The 21,417-nt window shown below is 51.3% G+C and overlaps 5 protein-coding genes across 5 annotated transcripts; 1 reads left to right on the plus strand and 4 right to left on the minus strand.

The window, feature by feature from the left end:
• Positions 1-1,749: 1,749 nt before the first annotated feature.
• On the plus strand, positions 1,750-3,231 carry PVX_085340 (actin, putative; the record flags this gene model as incomplete). Its single annotated transcript, XM_001616683.1, has 1 exon — positions 1,750-3,231. One exon carries the CDS (start codon positions 1,750-1,752, stop codon positions 3,229-3,231), a length of 1,482 nt encoding a protein of 493 aa, XP_001616733.1.
• A 1,085-nt stretch (positions 3,232-4,316) lies between these two features.
• On the minus strand, positions 4,317-7,331 carry PVX_085345 (hypothetical protein; the record flags this gene model as incomplete). Its single annotated transcript, XM_001616684.1, has 1 exon — positions 4,317-7,331. One exon carries the CDS (start codon positions 7,329-7,331, stop codon positions 4,317-4,319), a length of 3,015 nt encoding a protein of 1,004 aa, XP_001616734.1.
• A 1,188-nt stretch (positions 7,332-8,519) lies between these two features.
• On the minus strand, positions 8,520-9,986 carry PVX_085350 (hypothetical protein, conserved; the record flags this gene model as incomplete). Its single annotated transcript, XM_001616685.1, has 1 exon — positions 8,520-9,986. One exon carries the CDS (start codon positions 9,984-9,986, stop codon positions 8,520-8,522), a length of 1,467 nt encoding a protein of 488 aa, XP_001616735.1.
• Positions 9,987-11,184: 1,198 nt separating this feature from the next.
• On the minus strand, positions 11,185-13,798 carry PVX_085355 (hypothetical protein, conserved; the record flags this gene model as incomplete). Its single annotated transcript, XM_001616686.1, has 4 exons — positions 11,185-11,758; positions 12,118-13,017; positions 13,161-13,424; positions 13,664-13,798. The coding sequence occupies 4 exons, from the start codon at positions 13,796-13,798 to the stop codon at positions 11,495-11,497; spliced, it is 1,563 nt and encodes a 520-aa protein (XP_001616736.1). The 3' UTR covers positions 11,185-11,494.
• Positions 13,799-15,473: 1,675 nt separating this feature from the next.
• Positions 15,474-20,363, minus strand: PVX_085360 (hypothetical protein, conserved; the record flags this gene model as incomplete). Its single annotated transcript, XM_001616687.1, has 1 exon — positions 15,474-20,363. The coding sequence occupies one exon, from the start codon at positions 20,361-20,363 to the stop codon at positions 15,474-15,476; it is 4,890 nt and encodes a 1,629-aa protein (XP_001616737.1).
• Between the last annotated feature and the right edge of the window lie 1,054 nt (positions 20,364-21,417).

The raw sequence follows: 21,417 nt of genomic DNA on the forward strand, positions 1-21,417 counted from the left end.
TTTCTCGCTAAGTTGCGTTAAGGTACAAATATAGTGACCCTTCTGAGTGGCCTCCCCAGTTGACAAAGTTACGCCCTGAAATGGGAAAAACAATTTGCACATGTGCAAGCGGAAGCAGACAAGGATTGCAAACCTGTGCTCGCTACGCCTGACATGCCGCTGACCTGGCATGAGAACTTCAAAACGAATGCCACACCGTTTGCAGCGCACCTTTCTGTGTACTCTTCCGAGTTACACGGGTATAAAGAACCCCTCCATGTTGCAGTCATACGGGTGTGCTACTACTTGGAGAGACAACAGAACGGCGTATTTAAAGAGCAATCACTGGGGAGTTAACTACGCAGGTGAACGATGTTCGAGTTTATTTCGGTCAATATGGTTACTTCGTCTTACCGCCACGATGGGGGAAGCAACACAGAGGTATTTGCGCTGCAGTGAATGGTCCAATCGGTCCACTCGACCCAATCAATGGTGGTGACGCGTCCTTAGGCGCTCTTCACCCATGAGTCCGGCGCAGCTGCAAGGGTTAACCCCCCCCCGTGAACAACGGGAAATGCTCTTTACGTGGTGTTAAAAAAATTGAAACGGTCGAACGACATACATATGTAGTTAACACCACAAACGTATAGTTACACCCAGAGGAATTGCCCTCAAGAGGGCACGTCCCAAACATGCATTTACAGATCAGCTCTTCCATCAGCCAATCCCCATTCGTAAAAAAAAAGGAGCGCCAAAAGGTATCATCAGCTTGGCACCACTTCGCGGGAAGGCTGAAAAATGCACCTGTCTCTTCCATCTCTTGCATACCACTTAGACGATGCGTTCAGATGGGGAGAGGCAACTTTTGGCTAGTCCAGAAAAAAAAAAAAAAAAAAAAAAAAAAAAAAAAAAAAAACAGAGCTGTGGCGTGGCGCTTGTTGGGATGACTCCCTTATTGTTTATCCTTTCCTCCACATACGTTTGGCAATTACCTGTGGATCCACAATGGCGAAATGGTTGGAAGTTCCCCTTTCGAGCGAATACCCATTGGCTACACCTCTTGGGAGAGTATGGGGGGGTCTATCCCCACGTTCATATCCCCTCGTGTGAGTACACATGTGAGGGAATATCTGCATACAGAAAATGGGGGAAAAAAAAAAAAAAAAACAGGAAGTTTGCCAAGTTGGTACAACTACGAATGTGATCCTTAATGTAGTATTTTTTTTTTCCCAATGATGAATCTATAAACGCGCTTCATGTTGACCCCCCACCCCGGGGAGGTGACCTCACCCGTGATGTGCGCACTTGCCCGGTGCCCATCTGGCTACATACAACAATGCGAAACGAGCAAATAATGTCGCGAGGATTTAAAAAAAACGGCTCCGTAACGACAACGCGTGAGGCGTTGCTTTGTTGTTCCCCTCATTGAGAGGCTCCTATAAAAAGATAGGCCCCAAGAGGGGAAGAGAAAGGAAAGAAAAATAACTTCAAAGTTGGAAGATTCGCAGAAGGCACACGACATATGTGCGGAGGGGCAGCTAAAAGGAAAGGAGGCCACCAAGGGAAGAGAGTCAAACCTGCAGAAGTGATACCAACTGAGAGGTGAGCAACGCTTAAGAAGGAGCGCTCCTCCTCGGACGCGACAGAGAGAGGTGAACTTGCCGAACTTGGCTTCCCTCCCCTCTTGCGCAGTGAGGTGGCCCAGGGGAACAGAAAAAAAAAAAAAAAATAACAAAAAAAAAATATCAAAATAAAGTAAAAAAAAAAAAGATGAACGCGAAGAATGACGCGAGCGAAAGCCTGCTGTGCGGAGGGGAGGACATTTCTGCGCTGGTGGTCGACTTGGGGTTCAGCACGACGAAAATTGGCCACAACCAGGAGGACACCCCCAGGGTGTTTTTGAGGAGCACCTGCGGGGAGGACGTATCACCTGATGGGGGAAGCCCCCGTGGGGATCCCTCCCCGAAGCTGAAATTCCCTCTAAACCTCCACAACCCAAAAGAGCACCTGCGGATAAAACCCCTCTTCGAGAGAAACCCAGTAGACAACACAACGCACATGAACAGCGACGTATTCGAGAGGATCTTACGATATGGAATTGAAGGAGTAGAGTCAAAGAGAGTCTTCCACTGCTCAGATGAGATTCCCACCCCGGTGAAGTTGGGTGGACTGAACTTAAAAATTGAAGAACACCCCATTTTGCTGTCCGAAGAAAACATACACAATCACCGAGTGAGAGCAGAGATGACCGAAATACTGTTTGAGACTTTTAATATCCCTGCAGTATACTTTGCGAAGAAAGCCAAGTTAACTGCCTTCAGCTTGGGTCGCAGCAATGCACTCGTGATAGACATTGGGGGTAGCTCGCTCAATGTGACCCCCGTGTATGAGGGCTACGTGCTGCAGAGGAACTCCCTCCAGTTTGGCGTCGGCGGGGATTACTTTGACCGCCTGATTTACGGCATGCTGAGGAAGGACCAAGTGAGGGTCGTCCCCTACTATGAGCAGGGGCGGGGGGGGAGCGGCGGTTTGGGAAGCGCCTCGGCCAGCTGCTCACCCAGCTGCTCATTTAGCGGCGCGACTCACCACCCCAATGTGCACAGCTCCTACGAGGAAGAAGCCATCTTGGACGTCATCCGCTACATGAAGGAGAGCATCTGCAAAGTGCGCGTGGCACATCAGAGTTCCGCTAATAAAAAGAGCGAAACCACCTCAGGGGGGTTGAAAAATGGAAAGGAGGTGGAACCCACGGGGCAAACACATAACGGTGCAAAAAATGTTAATGCACCCAAGTGGCAAACGGGGCAAACCGAAGAAGAAGAATTCTTCGAATTACCAGATGGAGTGAAAATAAAAACAGACAAATACAGATACGACATTGCAGAGGAATTATTTCGTGCCGTTCCATCGGCTCATAATTTTAATGGACTTCCGGAAGCCATCGTAAACTGCATCATCTCGTCTGATGTTGACATACGAAAGGAATTGCTGCAGGCCATTATCGTCACGGGGGGATCTTCTCTCTTCCCCGGGCTGGTCGATCGACTGTACAATTCGCTGAGGGAGAAGGAGTGCTTTTCGCAGAGCATCAAAATGAAGATTCTAAACATGACGTCGTCCGTGGAGTGCCTTTACTCGTCCTGGCTGGGGGGCTCCATACTGGCCAGCCTGGGCACCTTCCAGCAGCTGTGGGTTTCCCGGGCGGAGTACGACGACGCGGGCCACGCCATCGTCTCCGACCGCTGCTTTTGAGGGGGGCGCCGGCGTGCTGAAGCGGCAGCGGAGTGCAGAGGTGGTACCCTTTCGCGTCGATGCGCTGGGATGGGCACCTCCGGTCGACCGCCCCCACGACGCCTCATTTTTTTGTAGTGCCTTTTAACCCCCATTTGGCTGCCCCCCGTGTGTTTTTCCACATTTGGCCAGCGTGTGTGTATGGCTGCCCGCGGCCGAAGGGGGAACCGATTTAACTCAGTAGGGGCACCCTCGCGGGGGGCATATTACTTGGCTTCCCTGTGAGAAGCACGGCGCCTTCCTGTAAGATGCATGTCACCCCCCGGATGAGCTCCGCCATCCAAGCGGTGAACGCTTCCCACCTGAACAGCCCAACTGTAATTGCAACGTCCTCCACGCGCCGCCATGACGTGGAGGCAATTCGTGAACGATTTTCGTCCCCCCCAAAACGTATGCATCATCACATGGGAGTATAAGCTCCCGGAGGAGTGGCGAAAGAGGGAGAAGCCTCAAGGGGGCACACCTTTTAACAATACTAATACATACGGTGGTGATTTGCGCGTTGGAAAGAAGGCACGAAGGCACGAAGCAAGCAGGCACGAAGGTACGCAGGCGCGAAGGTACGCTTGTTCGTCTGCTCCCGTTCGTAAAATGCACTTTGCGTGTACGCCTGTTGGTGGAGAAACGAAGGCCACCCCCCCCCAACGGATGACTACTACACATCGGCGAGCCATGCGCCGGGGGAAACATGCTCAAAAAAAAGGGCGCCCTAGGACGTCCGCGCTGCCTCCTCACCGCAGGGATCAAACCGAATTTAAAGAAAGAGGGAAAATGAAAAGGGGAGGGGCAGCCGCACGGGGAGGCAAAGCATGCAATGTGTGTGAGTGTGAATGTACATGTAGGGAATGGGTCGAATGGGGCGAAGGGGGCCAAGCTCTTCATTCTGGCTTCGCCACTCAGCTGCTTATCTTCGCCACTCGGCTGCTTACCTTGCCACTCGGCTGCTTATCTTGCCACTCGGCTGCTTATCTTGCCACTCGGCTGCTTATCTTGCCACTCGGCTGCTTATCTTGCCACTCAGCTGCTTCCTACTGCGCTACCCCCCACTAGTCGCTCTCCACGCCCCTGAAATCGCGCAGCACGCTGTCTATGACGCTCTGGGGGATCTTCGAAATGCTCTCGTAGTCGCTGTTTATGGACGCCACGATTTTCTCCCACAGGAACTCCCCCCTGTACACGCTACCAGCAGCGCCGCTTCCACTCGTTGCGGTGTTAAAGATAATGCGGGAGAGCAACTCCTTGCTGTCGCAGTTGAGGGCAATCCAGTAGTCATTCTTCAGCTCGTCCATCAGCTGATTCACATCCCAGGTGGCTTTCCCGATGAATCGCTTAACGAGTTTGTTTTCCGCTTCGTTAGCGGCACCCACTTGATTAGCGATTCCCACTTCGTTAGCGGCACCCACTTCGTTAGCGGCACCCACTTCGTTAGCGGCACCCACTTCGTTAGCGGCATCCACTTCATTTGCCGCTCCCGCTTCGCTCACCAGGTTGACGCTCTCGTTGTACCCCTCGTAGATAAAATCATTCACCACTGTATTTTTGGAAAATTTCTTTATGTTGTGGAGGATGGTCAGCCCGGGCAGGGGTCCTCCCAGCCAGAAGAAGCTCAAGGGGTTCCTCGCCAGGGGGTTCCTCTCCAGGGGGGTCCCCTCCTGGTGGTTCTTTTTGCCCGCATCGCCCCCATTGACGGTTGCTTCCACTTTGGCTTTGCTCACTGGGGTGAGTCCGCCTCGCGCGCCGCTCCCTCCACTTTGGTGGGCTTCCTCTTCCACTTCGTCCTCCTGGCCACTGTCATCGGCATCTTCCTCATCGGCATCTTCCTGATCGTCGTCGTCTTCCTCATCATCGTCGTCTTCCTCATCATCGTCGTCTTCTTCATCATCGTCTTCTTCTTCCTCCTCCTCTTCTGCCTCCTCTTCCTCCTCTTCATAGTCACTTACAGCCTGCTCATCCCCCGCTTCCACATCTGCGCCCTCCAGTTGCTGCACAGCGCCGGACCTGCCCATCGATTTCCTCCCGTCGCCCTTCTTCCTCTGTCCTTTCTGCCTCTCCTTGCGCTTGCCACGGCCAGTGCCTCCCCCACCCCCGTCAGCACCTCCATCACAACGCCTCTCGTCCCCCTCATCCTCATCATCGCCCAACTGATTGGTCTCCTGGAATTTCTTAATTTTCCTGTGAATCTGTTGTATCTCCTCCTCGGTGAGCTTCCGCGTCTGCTTCGTCTTTTCCGTGTCTCCCCGCCCCTCCTCCGCTCCCACATCCTGCACTTCCACATCCTCCGCTTCGCCCTCCTCCACCTCCCGCTTACCGTGCACACCCACCTGGGGGAATTTTTTTTTTTTTTTTTTTTTCTCTTTGTCAAAAATATGAATGCGATTATTCACCACAACGACTTTCCACTTGTTATATTTTTCAAAATAAATTTTATAAAATTCATTTAGAAACTGCAACTTCTTTATCTCCTTCTTTATATCGATGAGGGACCCTATGTTGTAGGAGGGGAGGAACCTGAGGTAGATGGGGACCTTGTTCAGTTTAATAATATAGTGGGTGATAATGTCAAGCAGGTGCTCGTCCATCATAACGAAGAGACTGTTCTTCCTACTGCCATGGGTGCCTAAAGCACTTGCCTCTCCAGCGGGGACGCTCCTCTGCCTCCTCTGCCTGCTGGCATAATGCTTGGAAGAGCTCCTAAACTGAATCCTCAAAAACATTTCCTGTAGATCCTTTAGTGTTGGGAACTCATCACCACTGCTTTGGTGTTCGCATTGAGACTCCCTCCTCGTTTCCACTTGGTATTTTTTTTCGATGGCATTCTTCTCTTCTTCCTTTGAGATGCACTCATTCTGCAGCAGGACGAGGCCTTCTTCTTCGCCTTCCTTTCGTGGCTGCTTCTCCTTTTCCGTTTGCACGAGGTTTGCATCGCTTGGGGGGCTGCCACCTTGCGGCGTTCCTTCCACCGGTAGAGTCTCTCCCGTCGCCTTGGCCACCTCGGCAACGCTGCTACTAACACCACCGCTGCTACTACCGCCAACGCCGCCACCACCGTCAACGCTGCTACTAACACCACCGTCAACGCCGCCACCACCGCGTGCCGCACCCCCCGGCTTAACCCCCTCGGCGAACTCACTCAGAAACTTTCGCCTCTTCAAGTAGAGCCTATTTAATATGTTTACGACATCCCTGTCGTTGGCCATTCCCATGTAGCTGCTGTATAAGGGGTGCTTGTTCAAAATGATGCCGCACACCAGGTTGCTCTTGTCCCTGTGCGTGATTAGAATGATGGATCGGTTCCACAGGGTGCTGGACGTCAGGGGGTGGGCCACGAGGATCATCCCCTTCTTTATCTCCTGCTTGTGGTTGGGCTTCTTCAAGACGATGCTTCCCTTGGTTCTCTTCGCGGGCACGCCCGCCCGTTCCGCCTCGCAAGCGTCGCTAACATGGCTGACCCCGCTGACCTCTCCAACGCCGCAAACCCCGCTCACTTCTGTAACCTGGCCAATGGCGCCTCCCCCCGCGCGCCGCTTCCCCTTGCCGCCGGGCCCCTCCCCAGGCAAGTCCCCCTGCTCCGCCGCGCCAAAATTCACCACGCGAAAGTTCCTCTTAAACAAGTCCCTTTCCTCATCACAGTGCCATATGCTCTTCCTGTTCGGCACACCCACCCTGCTGTTGTACCTCTGCGTTGCAGGCAGATTCCCCGTAGACGACAGCGCCAACAGCAACGAATTTTTAACTCTCCCAAGGTGTCGAATGGCAGTAAACCCAACGAGGAACACATCCTCCGTGGACTCCTTCCCTCCACTCTTCAAATTTTCTCTCAAATATTTAATGAGTTCACCCCTCAACTTCTTCTTACTAGATTTGGTCGGGCAGTAATGCACGCTGTTATTTAAAAATGCTTTTAAAAACTCGTTGTACTTGGAGCACCTTTCATTTTCATAGCGATACACGTTGGAGAGCAGACTCTTCCACACCTGATTGTCATCGAAGAACTGGCTCAGCCTCCCCACGCTCCTCGCCAGAGAGCGAAGCACCTTGTCGTTCCGCTTGGGAAGCGGCATGGCGGGGGGTAAGGGGCGGGAACAAAAAGGATACACGTGCGCGCTGTGTGGCTTCTCCCCTGTCCTCCTCTCTCTCGCTCGGTGCCCACGGACTCGTCTTGCCGCTCAACCGCTTGGCTAACTCTGCTAACTGGCTGCTCTTCCCTTAACCGCTACTGCTCAGGGGAGTAACGTGTGTGTGGGGGCGGTGGCCATTGTGCTTCCCCTCTCAGTCCTTCGCAGTCAATCTGGGGAACGGCCTGGCGGAAATAATTCAGTGTGGAGCGGCCGAATTCGAAGCCACCACGCTGCGGACTGGCTAACGCCGTTTCGAGGGCGCTCCGTAGAGGCGGAAGAGTCTCTCCACTGCTGCCAAAGGAGGAATCCCCCGCGGGTTGCTCGACGCATGCGCAGAACGCATACACGCAATGGCAGCGGCATGCCCGTTGGCAGTAGCACGCCTATTCGCAGTAGCATGCCTATTCGCAGTAGCATGCCTACTCGCAGCGGCGTGCCTATCTGCATCGACAGGCACATGCTCCTGCGCGCGACAGTTCGCTGCTCACAAATGAGGCTGGCTTATGCAGGGGCCTCTCCATGCGCCACGGGAAAAAGGAAAAAAAAAAAAAAGAAAATTAAAATTAAAATTAAAGTTAAAATTAAAGTTAAAATTAAAGTTAAAATTAAAAACTCTTTTGAAAAGAAAACTTCAAAAAAAAAAAAACGCTTCAAAAAAAGGGGCGCAGCGAGTGCTTCGCGAGGCGACCGCCGCGTTGCAGCTGCGTGGCAGCCTCTTCCCAACAGCCGCATTGCAGCTGCGTTCCGAAAGCGCTACAAGCATTTAATTCGACGTGCCACCTGCGGGAGGAGGGCTCCACCCGTGGGTGTGCTTTCCACCCATACGTCACAACAACGCCTGCGTTTTTTTTTTTTTTTTTTTTCTTGCGGCACGTGGGGGGAGGAGAAGTGTATCCCCCCTTTGCATGTGTGGCGCGATCAGTGGGAAGAAAGAAAAAAAAAGAGGAACAGGAAGAGGGGGAAGAAGTAGTAGGAAGAAGTAGGGGGAAGACGCAGGCGGAAGAAGAAGGGAGAGCCTTGCAAAGTGCTACATTTCGAAGGTACTCCTTTTTGGAACGTTCTCCTTTTTTTAATGCTGTCCTTTTTCCCATGTGCTCCTTTTTGGAACCCCCCTGAGCTCGCCCCCCTTCGCTACAGAACAAACGACGATGTCTTGTGCGCCCTGCCGACCGACTTGGAACTCCTAAACTGGTGAAACGTGGCGTACTTCTTCTTGAGCGGCTCGCAAACGTCCCCGCAGCTTCTACTCCGCAGGAAGGCCCGTATCTCCCTTTCCAGGGATGACACGCTTCCCTTTTTCGGGGCCCCCTCCAAAAGGAAAGAAACCAAATCGTCTTCACTATGCACTGTAAGGAGAAGGCTAAAGGTCTGCTTCATATACCTTTTGGTCTCCTCCAGTTTTGCGTTAATAAAATGGAGGAAGCACTGTGCGAAGTCTCGGACGGGTAGACTGACCAACTCACTTGTAGGCAAATTTTTTAAAAATAAAAAAACAAAAAAGGATAGCTTCTTTATAATGGACGAATTCTTATTGCCCGAGAAGGAGCACATCACCCTCAGCATCTGATAGTCATTCACTCCACTGCTTTGCTTCATAAACAGATTGATCAGTTGAGAGGCACACTCGTCTAAGAAGCGGTTTTTAGAATCCATTTTTCGCACCACGTGGGGGAAACACTTCACGAAATACTTGCACACATTTAGCTTGTCTCCCTTAATGCTCATACACAGGTGCTTCATTGTTAAAAAACTTTTTTTGCACAAACACGATCGGGGGCTCCCACACTGGGTCGTCACGTATGGGAGGACAACCTCCAGCTTTTCCCAGGCAGCGAACACCTGGGTGTTCTTCGCCAAAATTTGAATATTCGTCAGCGCGACGAAGTCGTCAACCCAGTTGGCTTCTCCCTCCTGCTGGTCTGTGCAGTGGTGGGCGCTCCCCTTGGTGTAATCGCCCCGGAGCGTTTCCGCAGCGTTTGCCGCGTTTGCCACGTTTGCCGCATCCGCTGCATCCGTCTCGTTCGCCGCCCCCGCCGCGATATGCCCACTGGCGCACCGCAGCTTGGACCCCCGCTTCCTAATTTTTTGAATGTGCTCCACTATGTCTTCATATATGAGGCTCGCCACGAAGTCGCCCCCCCCCTCGGCGGGCTGACCACCCTGCGCACCGCCAGCCAATTTCACCTCGTCTGTTATCCCCAAAGCCTCGCACTTCACATTAACTTCCTCCCCCTGGGTTGGGTCATCCGAAAGGTTCCCTCCCAAAGGGATACCCCCACTTCGCACGGAGCTTTTCCAAAGAGCGTCCTTTTCCTTTCCAATTAAACCATAAGGCAATCTGCTAACCGTTGGGATGTCTTCCCATTCGTAGTAATAATTTATGAACAGGTCAGGTGGCTTTGTCTCCTCTGACATGTCTCTACTAGAATTCATTTTCTTTAAACTCCTATCTTGTTCGTCTCCCCCTTCTGCTTCTGCACCCCCCTCCAGTTCTCTCCTCTTATAGGTGCACTTACACTTCTTCGAGTTGCCCTTCGGGGGAGACTTCCCAACCGCTTCCACGTCACCGTTCGGGGAGCTCCCCTCCGTCTCTGTCATGTTTGGCTATCCGATCGTCGCAGGGGGTGGGAGAAGATGAAAAGGGTGGAAGGAGGTGATAGGGGTGGAAGAAGATGATATGGTTTGGCGATGCGTCTTATATATGTACCCCTCTGCACACGTGCGCAACAAAGGCGCAGCTAATTTATCGCTATATTGCGGAGGGAATTTTTCCGCGCGAAGTTGGCGCTGCCGTGGGGGAAAGTATACCTTCCGTTAATTCGTCCCTTCCCCTTATTTGCAAAATTTTTAAAAGGCGAAATTACCCTCGGGGGACTCTCAAATGTATGCTACTCTTTTTTGCATAGCTCTGGTGCACACCAACGTGCTGCTTCGATAGTTTGAAAGAAAAAAAAAAAAAAAAAAAAAAAAAAATCGCAGTCTTAAATGTGAGCAATTAGCTGATATTCCAATGCGGCCATTTGTTCACCCTCGACAAGGAGGTATGCGCATGGCCCACTGGGGATTTATACTCGGGCCAGCATATCCTCGCAAACGATCTTCTAACGTCCCAACTGGGGAGAACACGTCTCTCGAAGTGGTTGACCCTCTGGCCGCTTCAGCGCGGTGAAGGCGCGAAAAGAAGGCTCCACATAAGGGTCATTTAAGATTGTATGTTTATTTCGTTTATTTCGCTTTTTTTTGTTTCCTTTTTTACCTCCTTTCCTTCGCCTTGTCTAAAATGGGGGCCCAGCAGGAGCACTTACCGGAAAACGCTCGGAGGTAGGCTTCGTCCTGTGCAAGCACGTATGGCCATATGCGCGAACACACCCATGCAAGGTGCGTTCCTCCCTCCGTGTGAACGAAAGGGGATGCAAAGTGGTACGCGCGGTACACACGGCACACGCGGTACACACGGCACACGCGGCACACACGGCACACGCGGCACACGCGGCACCGCTGACTCTGCGCAAGTCGGGAACATGCCCAACGTTTGCAACAACGCTTGCAACAACACTGCAACAATGTCTGCAAAAGGGCGCACCCATTCGCACGTAACGTTACAGCGCGGGTGGGTAATTAGATCGTTTTTATTTAAAACTGTTAAGGGGAAACATGTAGGCCTTTCTCAAAAGGGAAAAAAAAAAAACACTTTCGGGTAATGCTCTTTTTACACATAAAAAATTAACATTTTGCGAACGATTAATCATGAGGTGGATACTTTAATTCGTTTTTTTTTTTTTTTTTTTTTTTTTTCCCCTTTTGAGAAAAGCTTACATTTTCCCCCCATTTTGAGATGCCTACACTTTTAAACGTTGTATAAACACATACAGACCATATACACCCCTGTGTGCACTATTCAGGGTTACAAAAAAAAGGGGAAGAATGTGTGTATACAAATATGGAGAGAGAAGGAATTACGGGAGGGGGAAGGGAACAAAAAAACGAAAACAAATTGGCGCTGCACTCCTTCGCCTAGACATTTGCGGGTGCACCGGGGGGTGTCCGTCCACATGAATGTATATGTGCACGCACAGCCCTCACGAGCGCGCGTACACCTGCGCGAACTACATGAGCGAACAAATCTCCTTGGTGTACTTCATGTCCTCGATCAGCACCCTCTCCAGGTAGCTCTTAAACACACTCATCTGGGGCACGTGCGAAATCTTCGTCAGGTACTTCTTAACCTCGTCTTCCTCCGCGTTGTTCGGCATGTTGTAATTCCGGGAGCCGTATATGTTCCTCAGCATGACATTCGCCGGCACCGCGGCGTAGTTGATCTTGTCTATTTCCTTCAGGCAGGTCAGGCACAACTCCCTGTAATAGTCGCACTGTAGGGGTGGGGGGGAAAAAATAGCCATTTTGAGAAAAAAAAAGAGCAGTTCATGGAAAAAGAAGCTAGCCATTGGGAGAAAAAAAAGGAGCAGTTCATGGAAAAAGAAGCTAGCCATTTGGGGAAAAATATGAACGGTTCATGGAAAAAGAAGCTAGCCATTTGGGGAAAAATATGAACGGTTCATGGAAAAAGAAGCTAGCCATTGGGAGAAAAATATGAACGGTTCATAAAAAAAAAAAAAAAGCTAGCCATTTGGAGAAAAATATGAAGAGCTCAAAAAAAAAACTAGCCATTTTGCAAAACATTATGAACACTTCATGCACAAATAAACGCGGATGCACAGCGTTGCCTCACCAGGTCGGCCAAAATCTTTATGCGCTGCTTGACCTCCACGTTCTCCGCAAACACAACGCAGTCGTCCTCCTTGGGGGGGAACATGCTGGCCGTGGCAGGGTCATTCAAGTAGGGCGAATTCTCATCGCAGGGCAGAAAAGAAGCCTTGGTAATTATTTCCTGTATGGTTAGCTGATTTGCTTTTTGCTCTTTTTTTTCGTCCTCCTCTGGCTGCTGCTGCTGCTCTTCCTCCTTTCGTTTGGCTTCATTCTGCGCGTTTTCTTTGCTGCTCTGCGGCTTTATTTCTGTTCTACATATGGGGCAGGTCTGCTGCTGAATGAACCACGACTTCAGGCACTCTACATGAAAGATATGAGAGCAGGTTAGCTTCTTGGAGCCTTCCTTCAAGTCGTCCCTGCATATAATACACGTACCAACTTCCTTTAACTCTTCCTCCGTCGCATCGGCAAACTTCGTTTCGATATTTTTGGTCAGCTCTCTGTACCTCTGAAAAGATTTAAATCTCGAGATTAATGTTTTTACAACGTGTATGATGTCCGCCGTCATGTGTAGAGGCAAGTTGCTGAAGTTGTTCAGAATGAACACGAGGATGAAGACCAAGAAGATTATTAAGCTCATGATGTCGTGGAGGATGTCTAGGAAAAATAAAATGGTGGCCTTGGAGGATAACCCATTGGCTGATCTCAGGTCTATTATGTTCACAAAAAATTTTAAAATGGAAATTTGGCAGGACTCGAAAATGCTTAGGCTTTCGAAAAAGAGCCAGAGGTACATGGTGGAATTCTTCAGCGAGTACTTGTAAAAGTAGGTGAACATGGTCAGGTTGGCCACTGACAGGAGGCACATGAAGATGAACAGCTTCACCAGCACTCTGGTTCGGGGCACTCCCAGCTCGAAGATCTGGCGGGGGAAAGCAAAAGAAAAGAGCACAAAGGAGCAGTAATGGATAGAGATGAATGGAAGTAAATCAAATGCATCAAATGTGTCAAACGCATCGAATGCGCCTCAAAAACGCCGCCCCCTCGACACGGGGGAGCCCTTACGTGGGAAACCCGGGAGTAAAGCACCAAGTGGTAGGCCTTCAAAATGACGATGATCGAGAGGTACTTAATCAAAATGATGGAGGACACTTCCTTCCCATTGATGGTCGGCTTGGACAGCACCAGAAACAGAATGGTGTCCATTATAAACGCCCGCGCGTTGTCTATGAGCTGCTCCACCTCCAGGTACCTCAGCTCGCCGATAAATATATTCAGCAGCAGCTTGCACAGGATGATGAACACCATCAGGAAGAAGTTGTAAATGATCTGCGCGGGGGGGAGAAGGAGAAAAAAAAGGAAAAAAAATAAAAAGTGAGGAAAGAAAAGAAAAAAAAAAAAAAAAAAGACACTTTTGTACTTATCTTCTTTGCCATTATACACACGTCATACACACTGTGGGGCACACTCAACAGGGGCACTCCTGTCCGGCCTGTAGGACCTACATGGCGGGGGTGCAGCTCTCAAGGGGGTCTCCCCCTCGCGCTGCTTTCCTTCCTCTCCCTTACCGTCCTTGGGAACTTCTCCGTCGACAGGTACACCACAGCAGAGTAAAACTCGTTGTACTTCATGAAGGAGTACATTAAAATGAAGGCCAGCCCGAGGTGGCTCAGGAAGATGTATAGCCGCATGTTAACCTCCATGGTGAATGGGCCGCGCGTTCGATGGTACGAATGGGTAGGGGTAAGTCGAGGGGGAAAGCTCGCTTCTCGCAGGACACGCCCTCGCAACGTAGCAAACGAGTGATTATACGGACGAACGAACGAGCGTGTGCCCCTCTGACGGTGACGCTTTTACCAGCTCGCACGCGTATGCCATGCCCTCTGCCAGGTGGTCACCCCCCCCCTAGCGCAAAGTTGACGAAATGGTCCACCCAAGGAGAGATTAAAAAAAAAAAAAAAAAAAAAAAAAAAAAAAGGGAAATATGTACACAAGTTAACATACGCGAGGGGAAAAAAAATACTTGTGAGAAAAGCTAACTGGCAAATTTTCCTCCAAGCGATTGGCCATCTCCTTAAAATTCGCCAAGTGTTAAATCGTGTTCATCGCATGCACGTGCTCGCGGGGTAGGAAAATGTACATACGTGCGTATATACATGCCCCTCACGCGAATAAACCTCTTCTGATTCCTCCTCCATTTGCTTCGCGCAGCGCGCAAGTGGGAAATTAAAAAAAAAAAAAAAGAACGCACAAGGGGATGTAAACAAGCGAGCGGGCGAACGGGCGAAACGAACGAACGAACGAACGAACGAACGAACGGGTGAACGCCGCGCGGGGCGAGCACGAACGTGAGACCTGGTTTGGATCCCTCCGCCAGCAGTTACGCAATTTCGCCGTCGCCACTTCCTGCGATTATGCTTCCCTTCTCTTTCTGGAAGTGGTGACCCTTAAGACTGCCTCGCGCAGCATGCGAGCGGTTGTGCGGGATGCTCGTGTTTACGCTACGTGGGATGCCACCTCTTCCTTTTTGCATAAACATCACTACAGAGTACAGAGGGGGGCAAAAAAAAAAGAAAAAAAAGAAAAAGAAAGAATGGAGAGACGAATGCTTTAAAACGGTTCAGCTTTACCGGAGGGTCGTCCCTTTCCCCATTTTTGCTTCTGCTACGTTTCCTTTTTTTTTTTTTTTTTCCTTTTTTTTTGTTCCCCCATTGCGCCCCATTTACATATGAATTTATCAGCCTGGCGGGCTTCCCACCCAGTTGCGCGTAATATGCTTCGACATTTCAAAGGGGCCTCAAAAGTGGGGCATCCACCGTTGTAGCCACAGCAGAGGGTGCTCGAAACGTCTTAGCGGGTGACACCTGGCAAAGGTGCCTTTCCCCATTGCGTCCGCTTTTTCTTCGCAAGGGGGGGGGAGCCACACGGGAGTGTCATATGTGTGTGACTGATCGGGTGTGACATATGCGTCTGACTGATCGGTGTGACATATGCGTGTGAGTGGCCCCCCGTTTGCTAACCCCCTCTGTGTACGCCCTTTGGTCGAGGCGGCCTCAAGATGCGGATGCCTAGGGGCGACGTCAGGAAGGCCCACCCAGTTGCATCAATGCAGTGAATATACTTAACGCAATGGCTCAGTTGAGTGTTTCCTCGAAGGGGCGGGCAGCATGCAAGGATATGTACGAATGCGTCCGCCGCTAGACGTGCAAAAAAAGGACAACGCCGCAGGGGCGAAACGGAGGAATTGCAAAATGAACACTTCGCCCGTTCGGTTCTGCAGGCAAAAGGAGGTGAAGGGGCCGCAAGGCTAACATGCTACCTCTGCCGTACGTGCGGGGATTTATCGCTCCGTTGGGGGATTTTCCTCCTCCACTACTTTCACATGGTGGGGAAGTGAACGCCACGCAGGAGGTCCCACGCGTTACTCTTTATGTAAAGTATCAACGCGTTGAAGTTGCTCAGCGCAAGGGCGGAGTTCACCGCGCTGGGGGGGCTCTGCAAACTGTTTGGAGATTTCGCCGCATCTGCTTTGGGAGCAGCTGCGTGCCCTACGTCTGCTTGCCCCGCGGCTGCCTTCCCCACAGATGCTTCCCCCCCGTCGTGACCCCCCTCCAGGGGCACCTCCCCCTGAAGGACGTTACTGACGAAGGCGGGGTTAAACGTGATAAACACTTTGGGGCTCCAAGACAAGCTTACCCTCTCATACTGTTCCGGTGCCTTACGAAGTCTGCGTTTTATTTTTTTTCGGAACCAGTGAACGTCCAGAATTTCGCTAAAGCACAGGGGGTTATACAGCACCGTTATCTGGCAGGAGAATTTCTCCTCCAGATTTTTTATAAAATGATTAAAGTAGCTTCTATACACAAGCATTAGCTCGTGTTTGTGTAAACCCTTTAGCATGTCAGACGTTTTTGCTCCCTTCATTTTGGTTACGTCGTCTAGGTAGCTTAGGTCGTATGCTTCGTCCATTCGGTACATGTGGTTCAGCGTCTGGGACTGGTTCTCGCTCGCTGCTTTGCGGTGGTTTTGCAGGGCTGCTGCGCTTTCACTTTCCTTTGCCTCCTCCAAGTTTTCCTCCGGAGATGGCTGCGAGGGCGGCTCCTTCTTCTGGTTCTTCTTCCTCAGCTGCTCCTCCTTCTTGTCGCCCTTCTTCTTGCCGGGGGCATTCGAGCTGGGCTGCCCCGCTGCCGCTGCCGCAGCCGCTGCCGCTTCGTCCACTGACGCCTCTCCCACTGACGCCTCTCCCACTGACGCTTCTCCCACTGACGCCTCCCCCACCAGTTTTACCTTCTGCTTCAACAAACTGAGGGACCTCTCCGGGCGGTGGAAGTTCAAAACGACGTCGTAGCTCCTTCGCTCGAGCAGAAACAGGGACATCCAATTCTCGCGCTCAAAATTATTTTCCAGCCTCTTCACCATTTCGAGGGACTTCCTCGCCTCGGAGAGGATCAAATCGTACATCTGGTGGGGCAGGCTGATGAGCAGGCAGTGCGGGTCAAACAGCGAGCAGATCCAAAAGTTCTTTTTCACTTCTTTGTTCTTTTTCCTCGCATGAAAGGAGTTAATTAGCTTAATTTTGTGCTCCTCCTTGAGGCAGTGGTCGTAATCCACGATCAGGGGTTTGTTCTGCCAGTCGTAGCTCACGAGGAAGGAGAGGAATTTGGTCAGCGCCGTTTTGGGGCACATGGAAAAGGAGTCCAGAAATTCGTCCGCCCCGCCAAGGGCATCTGCGGGGTTGTCCAGCGAGTCTGCCGCGGCTGCCACTCCCGCCGCGGCCGCCACTCCCGCCGCTGATACTGACGGCTCTTCCTTCTTCGACTTGCCCACCTGCTGCGCGTTGCCGCTCCCCTTCTTCCCCTTGGCGCCGTAGGGAGCGGCCCTGGGGCCGTCCTTCCTCACCTCCACGGGGCTCTTCTGCAACGGAGCAGTGATGACGAACGGGTCGTCCTCCGCGCTCTCACTAGCGCTGGTCACACCAGAGGGACTCTCCCCCAAGGGGAGTTTCTCCCTCTCGCAGAGGGCACGGTAGTATGCACGTTCGTCTTCCCTCTCCGCGTGGGCAACCCTCCTGTAGAGTCTGTTCCACCGTAGGAACTGCTCATGTGGGGTGTTACTGGTAGGTAGCCCCTTCTGCAAATAGAAGTGGTTCCTCCTGGCGTGACTCCTAAACTCCTGCGTGTAGAGGTAAAACAGGACGTTCTCTACCAAGTCCTCATAACAGAATACCCCCTTGGAGACGAACCACAGCTTGCATATCTTAACAGCCAAGTGAAAGGAAGCAAATTTGGTTGCATAAAAAGAAACGAAGGAGGAAACCAACGGTCTGAAAATATAATTCTTTATCTTCTTCATATGCTCTACTTGCTCAATTCTTAAGTCATCAAGATTGGTCACCTGGATGAGGTTCCTCTCCATCACCTTACTCACAAAAATGTGGAGTCTAAAGAGGACCAGCTTGGACGAAACGTCAAGACAGAAGTTCTTATTTTCTACTTTAGGGAAAAGGTTCTTCCCCTCAGTGGAAATTTTACTTGAAATGATCCCCTTGGCACTTTCATAAATGCGAAAGAAATTTTGAGCGTTTTTATAATTCACATTATTAAATTTTATGTCAACCACAAGATCTATCACTTTTTTTCTGTTCCTCTTGTAACCCAAGTCAGTCGTCTTGAGTAGGTCATTCGAGCTACTTACGTTACACACAGTAAAGAGCTTCTCACTTAGGCTATATAAAACGTTTTTCATTTCGTTATATAAATTGCCTACTTCTTCGTAGTAGCTGAAATGGGCATCTTTCATTAACAGGGGGGAGGGGAGGTACACGAAGAAGGTTTTCTTTTTTACCCTATGGGAACTACACAGGTGAATGCAGTCATCACTTTGGAGGGAGTGTATCCTTTCGTGTAACCCCTTCTGCAACGTGGCTGCTTCGTTGAACCTCATCATGCGTAGGATGCTCTTGATCGCTTGTACATGCACAGATGGGGCCTTTCCCTCGTATAGCTGGCTGAAGAGCACCTCAAAGAAGGGGTTCCCCACGTGGCTATCCTCCTCCTCCGTTTCGCTGCCATCATGGAGGGTACTAGAGTAGGTCCTCTTCCTCCTAAGCAGTCTCGCGGCGGGTCTCTTCCACTGAACCACCTCAAAAATGGTGTTATTTTCGAACCGCCTAATGGTTGCCTTGTCCCCCCAGAACTTCTTAAATTTGGAGGTCCCCTCGGGGGTGTAGAGCTCCTTGGAGGTGTCCATCAGCCGCACCACGTTGCTCGTCTTCAGGAAGAAGCTCACCCCCACCAGGGTCTTCCTCCGCAGAAGCGCTTTCTTCGCGCCGCTCTCCTGGTTTGTGGCGGACGCTCCCTTGGCAGCTGCTCCATTGGCAGGGGCTCCATTTGCCGCGTCCCCTCGGCGCCGCTTCCACGTGAGCAGCACATCGTGGAAGAGGCTCTGCAGGGGGTCGCCCAGGGCGGCGGGGTGGCGGTCCTCCCCGCCATCTTCTCCCGCCTCTTTCGCTTCCCCCGCTTCTACCCCTTCACCTGCCGCTTTCCCCGCTTCTACCCCTTCCACCGCTCCCCCCCCGTGGAGGCGGAAGCGGACCAGGCGGACGGCCACCTCGCCCAGGCGGTCGGCCAGGCCGCGCACCAAGTTGCGCCGCAAAGCCATCACCACCTCGTTGTAGTCGTGCAGGTGGTTGCTCACCAGCAGGGGGAACACCACCTCCTCTTCGTAGTTCAAAGAGAAGCACTCATAATTCGCCGCAAACACGTCGTATAATCTGCCACAACGGAGGGAGTATTCTGCCTTCTTCGCTTCCTCAATCAGCTCCGTCAGGGAGCAAAAAATGGATTGAAATGGGTCATAAAGGGAGTTAATCAAAAATAGGTGTGGCCCTTTGGCTAGTCCGGATGAAGAACAGCTCCCCTTCTCCCGCTCCGATGAGGTGAAGACCCCCTTCTGGTATTCATACACATGGTGAGACAAATCCATGCTGCTTAAGAAGCTGATCGTTTTCTTAAAGATGAGGAAGGCGTCGCACCTCTCCAGCTTCTGCTCATAACAAACGTAGCTGCAGATCAGGCCCAAGGCAAAAGAGTTAACATCCGTGTAGTGGAAGAAGCCTCCAATTTTGGAGCTCTCTCCTACTTGCTTATGTTTGCTCTCATTCCTTTCATCCCGGGTGGAAAACGTAAGCAGTAGTCTCCTGTTGAGGCACCACAGCTTCAGCAATTTGACCGCTTGCCTGTACGCACTCACACTGGCGACACTCCTTTTGATGATGCTATCGCACTCGATCAGGTGGCACTCCGTAAGGATAAACTTCTTCAAAATGGTTCTCCTCGTGCACAGGGTTTTTATTCTTTTCCTCAGCTGCTCCTCCTCTGCGGGGGTTCTTTCTCCGGATTTGACGGCCCGTCCGCCGCTTCCCCGCTCCGCCCCTTTGTCTGCCGCCCTTCCATTTTTGCCGTTTTTTCCATTTTTCTTTTTCTTCCCTTTGGCTTCCTTCTCCCCCGCATTCTCCTTCTCCTTCTCCCCCACCTGCGCGGGGCTCCTCTCCAGCGGGGCCGCATACCACTTCCCGTAAACCTGCAGCAAACTCGCGGTGACCTTCTTCGAGGGGTACAGCACCACGTGGACGTTCCCCACGTGCTTCTCCCTCTTGTGCACGGTGAGAACCAAAACAGATTTGGAGTTGTTCAGCCACGTCTTCACGCTCACGCGGATGTCTACACTGTGAGATAGGTCCTGTTCCCTTAAGTTACGCGAAAAATTTTTGGAAAAAAAAAAATTCTTCAAAAGGGCAATAAATAAATTATGATAGTGAGGTAGATTCCTATATTTGCATTTCCTTCCCAATTTGGTGTTCAAATTGTATTCGAACCCGACGTCTACGTTCAGGTGGCTGTTTAGCATCATGCCGTTTTCGTAGCTCCCCAGGATTTTCCCCCTCTTCAATTTTATGCTTTTCGCGTATGGCTCCCTAAAATGGTTCTTCTCATCCTGCAGGTAAATGGCTAGCTCGTCTTCCAAGTCCGCCACAAAGTTAATCGTTGCATCTTTAATAAGTGAGAGGAGCGTAACATTGGTGACGTTTTTCTTGTGGTAATTCAACGCCAGCAACACTTCGTTTAGCGTTTCCCCCTCGTCGTCTCCCTTCGCGTCTGCGTAACTGCCATTTTGCTCCTTCGCCAGGGCCTTCAGCTTCTCCTCGTCCACGTCCTTCGTGGGGGGCTCCACGCTCAGCTCGAAGGTTACGTCACTCGCGCCCGGCATGGCGGGGAAGCAGCGGTGGTGGCAGCGGTAGAAGCTTCACAGAGGTGGTGCCTTCCAAAGGGGCGCTTTTCCCGCTTTAGGTAGATTTGAAGGGGTACTCCCTTTGGAAGTCCCTTCCTGCTGCGCTGCGTTGCGTTGTGTTACGTTTCGCTGCTCTGCGGTGAGCGGGTGTAGTCGGGTGAGGAAGCCTCTCTCCCTGTAAGTACACCGCAGCTATGTAGGCGTTTCTTTTTTTTAAAAATTTTGAAACACTGCCGGTGAGGGTTCCTCCTTTTGGCAGCTTTCTACTTCTTCTTCTACTTCTTCTCCTGCTGCTCCTCCGCGGTTACACGGCAGCGCTGCCTTTCGCGCGTGCATGCACGGGGGTGGTCATTCGTAGGTACGGCGGCACTCACCTGCGTAGGACCGCGCGTGCGCTCGTGGGCCGCTCCCCCCGCGACCACAAAGCGGAGGCAGTTTTCTTTGCCAAAGAAACCTTCTACACGGTGGTGGAGCGCCACGTGCTCAAGTAGTTTGGCTTTGCCTTAGCGTTTGCGTTCACGTTCGCATTAATGTTCACGTTTGTGTTTTTTTTTTTTTTTTTTTTTTTTTTTTCCTCCTACGTGCTGCGGGGTTCGCCAGTTGCGCAGTGAAGAAGTCAATCAGCTGATCGTCACTTACATTACCTTGCGGAGGGTTTGCCGTCAGGAGGCGTTTCTTCCCCCGTTGTGCTGCAAAACGGTATGGATGCTGCCAAACAGATGGTTACGCTTCGGCCCCGATAAGAAGTGCTGCCCACATGTAATATATGTATGTAGGAGGGGTAAAAGGGATACATCGCGGGAGGAGCTTGCCGGTTCCGCTTCCACTTCCACTCAACCGGTGGGTATGCACCACCCTACAGGAGCTGCCCTGTTGTGCCCCTTCTTTGGAGGATACACATTAGCGGCGTATTCGCAAAGGGGGAGTGGCAATTCGGGGCCAAATGCGCACAGAGTGAGGAAAAAAAAAAAAAAAAATGTATGCCCAATGGGAATGCCAAAAAAAAAAAAAAAAAAAAAAGGCTCACCGATGA

This window comes from Plasmodium vivax, chromosome 13 (assembly GCF_000002415.2).
Source record: "Plasmodium vivax chromosome 13, whole genome shotgun sequence".
In the NCBI taxonomy this organism is placed as follows: domain Eukaryota; phylum Apicomplexa; class Aconoidasida; order Haemosporida; family Plasmodiidae; genus Plasmodium; species Plasmodium vivax.